This window comes from Bos indicus, chromosome 21 (assembly GCF_029378745.1).
Source record: "Bos indicus isolate NIAB-ARS_2022 breed Sahiwal x Tharparkar chromosome 21, NIAB-ARS_B.indTharparkar_mat_pri_1.0, whole genome shotgun sequence".
Taxonomy (NCBI): Eukaryota; Metazoa; Chordata; class Mammalia; order Artiodactyla; family Bovidae; genus Bos; species Bos indicus.
The window spans coordinates 68,268,703-68,277,158 of NC_091780.1; the positions used below are offsets into that span (position 1 = coordinate 68,268,703).

An 8,456-nucleotide genomic window follows, 5' to 3' on the forward strand; every position below is an offset into this window, starting at 1 on the left:
ACAGAGAATGGGAGGTCACTAAAGGCCCTCACCTTTCTCTCCTGGGGTTCCAAGACCCAGGCCCACTCAGGGAAGGGTCATGGAAGGGCTAAGGCTAGGCACCTGGGTCTCCATCATGGATTCTGCGGTCCGCAGACACCCTCACTAGCCCCGGCCCCAGAGGAGGGAAGAGTTCAGCGCCCCACAAGTTGGCAGGGCTCTGGGAAGGGACTGGTTCCGCAGGGCCTGGCCACTCCCAGATGTCCAGGATGGAGCAGCCTGGGCCTGGGAAGCGTGGCCAAGGGTCATGCTAGCTGGCTCTGAGTTGGGGCTCAGGCCCCAGCCTGGCTGGGTGGACTGGGGTCTCCATCAAATAAGGCCTGGCCCACGGGGACATGCACACTGGAGGAAGACGGTCCCTGCCCCCGTGCCCCTCCCCCGCACACACTCCGCCCAGAGCCTGGCTCTGATTCAGCCCCGCTGAGACACAACAGGGCTGCAGCTTCCCTGTTTCTGCCGGGCCCTCCATCTGGCCCTCCCCCGCTCAGGCCGCTCTTCCTGTCCTCACTGACCCGGCCCCAAGAGGAGCCCCAGTGCTCAGCGCACCCTGGGTTCCAGGAGGGGACGCAGGGCTCCCTCCGTCCTGGAAGCGGCTTCCGCACTCCGGAGAACGTGCCCGTTTCAGGAGCGCCCAGGCCTGGGTCTAAGGCCGCTCCTGGCCACCGTCCCCTGCTGCTCAGGCTGCCTTCCGCCAAAGCTTTGTGGGACCACCCGTTCCTCTGCAGCTCAATTTTCTGGAGTTTCACCAGTCACGCCCGCGCCCACAGAGGAGACCGCGGCAGCTTGGGGGCGGGCTACCCGGACTCTCGGTGGTCTTGGGCGCGAGCAGACGGCACCCGGACAAGCCGATCGAGAGCGCGCCCCGGACGCGGGGACGGGCGTCGCGCGCTCCCGAGACCCCGCCCCCTCTCCCGGGAAGCCCCGCGCGCGCTGGGGGCGGGGCTCTGTGACGTCATCAGCGGGCGCCGCACCCCAGCCGGAGGCGGAAGTGCTGCCGCGGCGACGCGAAGCCACGTGCGGCGCCTCCAGGAGTCGGAGGCCGACGAGCGTCGCCGGTGAGGCTCGGCGGGGCTACAGTGGCAGAGCGCGGGTAGTGTGGGGGGCGTCTCCCCGGCAGGCCCTGCACGTCCCGGCACCCCCCCCATGGCCGCGCCCAGCCCTGTTGCCGGCCTGGCCTGAGCCGCCGTCCCCGGCCTCTACGCAGGCCAGGCCGATGTTGCTGTTTACTGCCTGCTGCACGGCCCCAGCCTCCGCTTGGGGACCCGTGCATTTGCATCGCCCCGTCACCCGTCTGCCCAGGAGCCCGCCACGGGGGAAGGTGAAGAGGGGGCTTTCTGCCTGGCCTGCAGGTGACCTCGCGGGCCCCCCCTGCGTGGTTCCTCTCTTGTCTCACAGCTAGAGAACGGGAGCCAAGCTCCCAGAGAAGGATGCCGAGGGAGAGGGTCAGGCCCTTACTTTGTGGGAATCCTGGGACCCGGCCTCAGTCTCTCCGTCTGAGGTTTGGGCTGATGGCTCTCCTCTTAGGACCAGACCAGGAAGGGCTTTCTCCCTGGATGCCAGGCGCACAGTCCCACCTCCTGGCCCCTTACACGTTCATGCCCACACACCTCCCAGGTCCCCGGCACCTGTGGGACCAGCAGCACCATGAGCTTCGTGGCCTACGAGGAGCTGATCAAAGAGGGTGACACAGCCATCCTGTCCCTGGGCCATGGCGCGATGGTGGCCGTGCGCGTGCAGCGGGGGGCCCAGACCCAAACCCGGCACGGCGTGCTGCGGCACTCAGTAGACCTCATCGGCCGCCCCTTCGGCTCCAAGGTGACCTGCGGACGAGGCGGCTGGGTGTATGTGCTGCACCCCACGCCGGAGCTCTGGACACTGAACCTGCCGCACCGCACCCAGATCCTCTACTCCACCGACATCGCCCTGCTCACCATGATGCTGGAGCTTCGGCCTGGCTCCGTGGTCTGTGAATCCGGTGAGTTCCGCAGGCTGTCTCTGTTGATGAAGGCGGAGGTTAGACCCAGTGTCCAGGCAGCCTCAGCCTGCCCTTCCCAGGCAGAGGCACAGTTACTCACCATCTGTCTCTACAGGGTCTTTCTGGGGGGGCTCACTGCAGCGAGGTGGGGGGACAAACACAGGGAAGCTGGTTAGGAGACTGGTGCTGTCCTCTGGTGAGACTTGATGGGATCTGACCGAGGACAGCCTGCAGGAGGAACAGGCGCCCAGGGGGAAGCCTGCCTGTCTGAGGTGGGGAGGGGGTGGTGAGCGCTGCCTGGCGCTGACCAAGGTGCTGACAGAAGGGCAGGGGTGCCTGGCCTAGGAGTCCCTCACTGCCGTGAATGGGAGCTGAGGCCCAGGGCTGAGAATCGCCTCTTTCTGGAGGGAGGCCAGGGCTGCTCCAGGGTGCTCACTGTGGGGGAAGAGCCTGCCCTGTGCTCCTCCCAGGCCATCGCCTTCATCACTGAGGCCAGGCCTGGGGCGCAGATGAAAGTACCCGAAAGCCAGATATTCCCAGACTCTGCATGTGTGCATGCACACATGCGTGCGTGCACACACACACGTACTGGGGACCGAAGCTTGCAGCCTGGCCAAGAGAAGGTGTGCCTGGATTTCCAGAATGTTCTGCACACCCCGGGCCCCTGTGCTCCAGGCTCATGAAGAGTTCCTAGCAGCACTGCTGCCAGCTTTTGGAGGCTTCAGGCCGTCTCCTCCATCTTTGGGCCTCGGTTTCTCCATGCGGACAATGGGATGGTTGCTTTTGCCTAGCTGATCACTTTGAAATGGAGAGAGTCAGATGCAGAATCTGAACAGTGAGTAGGTTCAGAGAGTGGGTTAGGGGCTGGGCAGGGGCTGGCTGCTCAGCACCAGGGGAGCTGGGGGTGGACAGGATTCAGGGCCAGTTCATCCCCTGGTGCCTCCCACACCCACCCCTGGCCACAAGGCATCCACGGCCAGGACCTGGCTCCACTCAGCTGAAAAGCGCGGTCAGTGAGCGGGCTTCTGGGCTCCTCTGAGGTGCCAGCTCCCCTTCTGGGAACCGTGGTAGAGCTGCGACAAGTCAGGCTGGGTTTCTGCTTCTCGAAGGGGACAGACAGTGGGCTCAGCATGACTGTCTCAGTATTACTGTGGACTGCACATTTGAGGGTGACTGAGAGGAGTCCCTCCGGCTGGGTGGTCATGGAGGACCTGATGGGGAGCCGTGAATAGCCACAGGGGAGGGTCACCCTGAGGGAGAGCCTCGCAGAGACCCTGCATGGGGGACTGTCGAGGAGGCCAGGATGGCAGGAGCAGGAATGAGGTCAGGGAGGAAGTGCATGCCTCCGGGGGTCACAATGAGTCCGACTTGGCCATGGAGCAGAGGCCTGGTCTGACGGAGGCTGCAGAGAACCACCGGCGGCTGTGGAGGCAGGCCTGAGGGCAGGGCTCGGGGGCTGTAACGGAGGCGGGGGGGGGGGGGTGGCCCAGGTGGGCGCTGCGGGCAGCTGGGGAGAAGCACCTCCTAGAGAGATGGGGGAGGAGGTACCAGTGGGGGCGGGGGCGGCTCCATGGCGTCTGGCTGGGCAGTCACCGCCCTGGTCACTGGGTACAGAGGCTTGGCAGGGAGTTGCCTGGGCCTGGATCACTCCAGCTCTGCACTCGTAAATGCCGGGCTCTGTTTGCAGTCACAGGGGAGGTGGTCAGTGTGTAGTGGACACAGAGTATCTCCATCAAGCTTGGCACCTGGAGCCATGAGGGCTGGGGAGGTCGTGGGGGTGACCAGGGACTAGGGGGGCCCCCCCCCCGGCACTGCAGGACAAGATAGCAAGCAGAGGGGTAGCCTGAGGCTGGAGGAAAACAGGGATGATGACATGGGTGCACGTTGGTCACTGTGTCACGGTGCCATGCGCTCACGCAGGGTGAGGGCAGAGCTGCACCGTGTGGCGGCAGCAGACTGGGGGCAGGAAGGTGGACGGACCTGCATCCCTTGGGCCCGGCCACATGGGGCGAGGCCAGCCTCCGCTCTGCACAGACCCTGCAGGGCCCTGGGGCAGTCTGGCCCCTCTCAGGACCCCTGTTGGAGCCCCCGGTCGGGGCAGCAGGGTTTGCTCCAGAGCTGGGGTGGGCAGGGCTGCCCCCTCCCCCAGCAGGACCTGCACCAGATCAATAGGCAGCTCCCCCACCCCCACCTGGGACAGTCCCTGTGTCCCAGGACCCCACAGGGAGCTCCAGACTGGTGCCTGCTGATAACCCGGGCTGGGCTGACCTCGTGGGCCCTGGTGGGTCTCCCCAGGGTGAGGGTGCGCTCGTTTCCCACCTGACTCCTGCCCCACCCGGCCAGGCACTGGCAGCGGCTCCGTGTCCCATGCCATCATCCGCACCATCGCGCCCACGGGCCACCTGCACACGGTGGAGTTCCACCAGCAGCGGGCGGAGAGGGCGCGGGAGGAGTTCCAGGAGCACCGTGTGGGCCGCTGGGTGACCGTGCTGAACCAGGACGTGTGCCGCAGCGGCTTTGGCGTGAGCCACGTGGCGGACGCCGTCTTCCTGGACATCCCCTCGCCTTGGGAGGCTGTGGGGCATGCCTGGGATGCCCTCAAGGTCGAAGGTGAGCCGGGCTTCTGGGAACAAAAGGGTCAGGGTGGGTCAGAGTGGCCCAGAGAGGTTGGAGGGTGGTTGGAGAAGTCAGGACTGGGGAATGTGGGGCTCAGCTGGGCCCCTGCCCCTTGGCTTGGCCCACTCCCACCCCAAGGTGGGTGATATCTGAGGTCTCTGGGGAATGTCCTCGCAGCCCTGCCTGAGTGAGAGGCAGGGCATGCCAGAAGTCAGAGGTCAGCCCCTGACCCCAGCCAGTCCCTGCAGAGTCTCCCCTCCCCACCAGCCGCAAGCCGGGCGAATGCACCCCTTTTAGGGAAGATGTTGGGTGCAGAGGCGGGGAGGTCGGCTCTGAGCCAGGAGGCGCTGGCGAGGCCTTGGGTTTTTCCCTTTTCTGGAGAAGTTGCTGGCTCTGGCAGCCAGGCCCCCCTGCCTCCTCCCTGCTGAGCAGAGCAGCGGGAGGGGGAAGCCTGGAACCCACCGGGATGGCCCGCCCCTCTGAACGCCGATGCTTGGCCAGTGGGTCCCAGTGGGTCCCCTGCCCGCTGGCCTTGGACTCCCGTGTCCCCGGTCTGTGCCAGGGTGGCCAGGGAGCACCAGCTCCCTTGCCCCCGCCCCTTCGGCTTGGCCCCCGACGCCCGCAGATCCCTCCTGCCCCGGGGACCCCAGCAGGCCCAGGCCCTGGTCCCGTAAGGCCAGAGCTGGGTGCACGGCCTGGGCTGAGAGCAGGCGGTCCCTGGCCCGGGAGCCCTGTGTGTTTTGTCCTGTCCCCTCCGCCCCACTGAGCCCCGCTCTCTGCATCTGCTTGTTCTGGCCCAGAGGCTCCAGACTCCCTCGTGGTCTGGCGGTTCTCCAGGGCTCTCCTGCCTGCGTGAGCCCGGCGCCGGCTCAGTTCAGCCCCCGGGGATCGGCCCTGTCCGGTGGGGCCGCCTCGACTGTGCACACAGGGGCTGGGCTCCCCGAGGTGACCCTGTGCCCTCCAGCTTGACCTCAACTCTGGCTCCGAGCCCAGGCCTCCCTGGCGGGGCTGAGATGACCAGGCCTCGGGGACCTTTGAGGGCTGTCCCCGGGCACCTCCCCTCCCCAACCTCTCCCCTCCCCCAGCCTGGCTTCCCCGCCCCTGCCCTGCAGGGGGGATCTGGGAGGGGCCTGGGCCCGTGCCCGTCTGGGGGCGGTGGCAGGCAGGAAGGGGCTCCCGCCCCCGCCCGTCATCCCTGAGCCTAGGGCTGGCTCCGGAGGCGCCTCCAGTTGCAGAAGCCTCTAATTTTCTTTGACAGCAGCCCCCGCCCCAGGCCGCTCCTTGTGGCTGGAGCTGTTCTGGGCTCAGCGCTCCAGCAGCTGCCGTGCGGAGACTCCACCCTGGCCCCAGCCCTCGGCCGCCAGTGGGGGTCGGGGTGGCTGTGCCCGCTGGCGGCCCAGGGGGTGAGGTGGTGGACTTGGTGCAGGCGGCCCCTTCCTCGTGGGCCCTGCCAGCTCCTCCGCTCTGAGGCCTCAGCTCCTCGTGGCCGGAGGGCTTGGCCGTCCTCGGAGCCCAGAGCCGGGGTCTGGGCGTCCACGCCTCGCACACCGGGGTGTCTCCCAACACCCACTCCTGAAGGGGCCAGGCTGCATTGCCTCTGCGCTGTGGTCCCGGCCACAGAGCCCTGGGCAGAGGGACGCCGGCGGCGGGGGGCTGGGCTCTGGGGTGGCCGGGGGCGGGGCTTGGCACCCGCCCTCTGACCCGGCCTCTTGCTTCCCACCCCCACCCCCACGCAGGTGGGCGCTTCTGCTCCTTCTCACCCTGCATTGAGCAGGTGCAGCGCACATGCCAGGCGCTGGCAGCCTGCGGCTTCTCGGAGCTGAGCACCCTGGAGGTGCTGCCGCAGGTCTACAATGTGCGCACCGTCAGCCTGCCCGTGCCCGACCTGGGGGCCCGCCCCGGCCCCGACGCCGCCCCCTTCCGCAGCGGCACGCCCATGAAGGAGACCGTGGGTCACACCGGCTACCTGACCTTCGCCACCAAGACTCCGGGCTAGGGAGCCGCGCCCGGGAGCCCCAGGGGCTGGGAGGCGAGCCTCGGCCTGAGACTGCCTTGTATGGTCAGCGGCCGCCTGCCAGGGCTGGTGTTTAGAAATGGACCTGCAGCGGGGAGGCTGGGGCGAGGGTGCCTCCCCGGACGGCTGGCGGGGTGACGGGTGGGGGGCTGCCGCCGTGTGCAGCGTCATGGCCCTGGCAGGGAGCGCTCCTGCCTGCGGCCCCCCGGGGTCAGTGTGCCCGCCCTGCCGGCTCGTGGCCTCGCAGTCTTCACTTCCACGGGCTCCTCCGGGTGGGCACATGGCCCCAAACAGGGAGGGTGGAGGAGGAGGCCCGGGACGGTGGCCTTGGGCCCAGGACCCCCACCGCCCAGCTGCCAGCAGAGAGGTGGCTTCAGGCCCGACACCCCCACTGGGCGCTGCACCGGCCGTGTGCCCAGGTTCCCTCCTGGCAGGCCCCATCCGCCACCTGGCTTCTCCACCCAGGAAGCGCCTCCTCCGAGGCCCCGGCCCTGCCAAAGCCTCAGGTGCGGATCACGTGGCGGAGAGCAGAGCCGGGCGTGGGCCTGCCTCCTGGCGGCTGGCGGCGCTAGAGCTGGTCTGTGTGCCTGCCCGGAGGGGACCCGGGGTCCTGGACTGAGCTCCGCGCCGCGCCGCACCGCCTCGCCCGGTCTCCGGTTCCGTGTGGCCTCCCCCAGCACCCTGTTTCACAAAGGGCTGGGGTGCCTGCTCTGGTCTCAGCCCGCCCGCAGGAGCCTCAGTGACCCCTTGTTGGCACGAGAGCAGCTGGTCTGGGGCTGCTGCCCAACCACCCCCGGCGGAGAAATAAACGCTGTTGCCCCCACACAATGACTGGTCCCCTGGTGCCTCGAGCCTGGTCCTCCGCTCCCTGCAGCACCACCCAGCTGGACCTCACCACATGGCCACCCGGCCCCTGCTTCTTCCTCTCCCAGGGCCACTGCCACGGGGCTGTGGACTCCAGGACAATGGCCTGGGACATGGTGGACAAAGGGGCCAGTGTGAAGCCACCCCCACCCGGCTGCAGAGAGGGCTGCTTGTTCCTGGAGTGGGGGTGGGAGAGGGGAGAGAGCTCCAGCTGTGTGTGTGTGTGTGTGTGTGTGTGTGTGTATTTCCGTCCATGTCTGGCTTGCGGGGGTGTGTGCATCCGTCCATGCATGTCCGGCTGGGCCCGACCTTCCAGGCCTGCTGTTCTGGCCCCAGCCCACCTCCCAGGTTTTGGGGGTCCTTGGGGTTGTGCCAAATGAGGTGAACCTCCAAGAGGACCAGTCTCCTGTTTCATCACAGGGCAGGGTGGCGGGGGGTGGACACCCTGTCTCCTAGGAAGACCTGTGTCCCCTGTGAGACCCTAGGGTCCCCTGAACGCCTTGCTCTGCTCCAGGGGTCATGTCTGCCTTCAAGGACCTGTGCTGACCTCTGACGACAAGTCTAATGTGGGGACAGGAAGGGCCTGGGCTCTCCTTGGCCTTTGGGAAAGGCCCATGTGGTGTATGTGTCGGGGGCAGGCCCTGTGCTGCCTCGGGGGAGGTTCTGGGGCCTGCGCCAGGGTCCCCATGAGCCGGAAGGGAGGCCAGCCCAGGACGGATGACGGGCGTAGGGCCACCAGGTTCGGGGTCAGGATTCCTGGCCTCCTGTCCGCGTATGTGGTTATACTTGGCACAGAGCTGCTCTTTTACAGATGGATGGTCCTCCAGCCCCTCGACTGGGCCCACACACGAGCCCCCAGAGCTCCACCAGACCTCGATCCCATCCCAGGGGCTTTAGCCTGGAGCCCCACTTGGCCCTGAGCCAGCAGTGAGCTCCCGCGCACCCTTC

General features: G+C 67.5%; 1 protein-coding gene across 1 annotated transcript; it reads left to right on the forward strand.

Annotated features, from left to right (window-relative positions):
- The first annotated feature begins 565 nt into the window (after positions 1 to 565).
- Positions 566 to 7,472, forward strand: TRMT61A (tRNA methyltransferase 61A). Its single transcript, XM_019983896.2, has 4 exons — positions 566 to 1,094; positions 1,654 to 2,014; positions 4,358 to 4,624; positions 6,367 to 7,472. The coding sequence occupies exons 2-4, from the start codon at positions 1,684 to 1,686 to the stop codon at positions 6,624 to 6,626; spliced, it is 858 nt and encodes a 285-aa protein (XP_019839455.2). The 5' UTR covers positions 566 to 1,094; positions 1,654 to 1,683; the 3' UTR covers positions 6,627 to 7,472.
- The last annotated feature ends 984 nt before the right edge of the window (positions 7,473 to 8,456 follow it).

Excerpts from the sequence above, each read along its gene's own strand:
- TRMT61A (XM_019983896.2), top strand. The coding sequence starts at position 1,684 with ATGAGCTTCGTGGCCTACGAGGAGCTGATCAAAGAGGGTGACACAGCC. Across the intron at positions 2,015-4,357 it reads CTCCGTGGTCTGTGAATCCG|GCACTGGCAGCGGCTCCGTG; the intron begins GTGAGTTCCGCA and ends CCACCCGGCCAG. Across the intron at positions 4,625-6,366 it reads GGATGCCCTCAAGGTCGAAG|GTGGGCGCTTCTGCTCCTTC; the intron begins GTGAGCCGGGCT and ends ACCCCCACGCAG.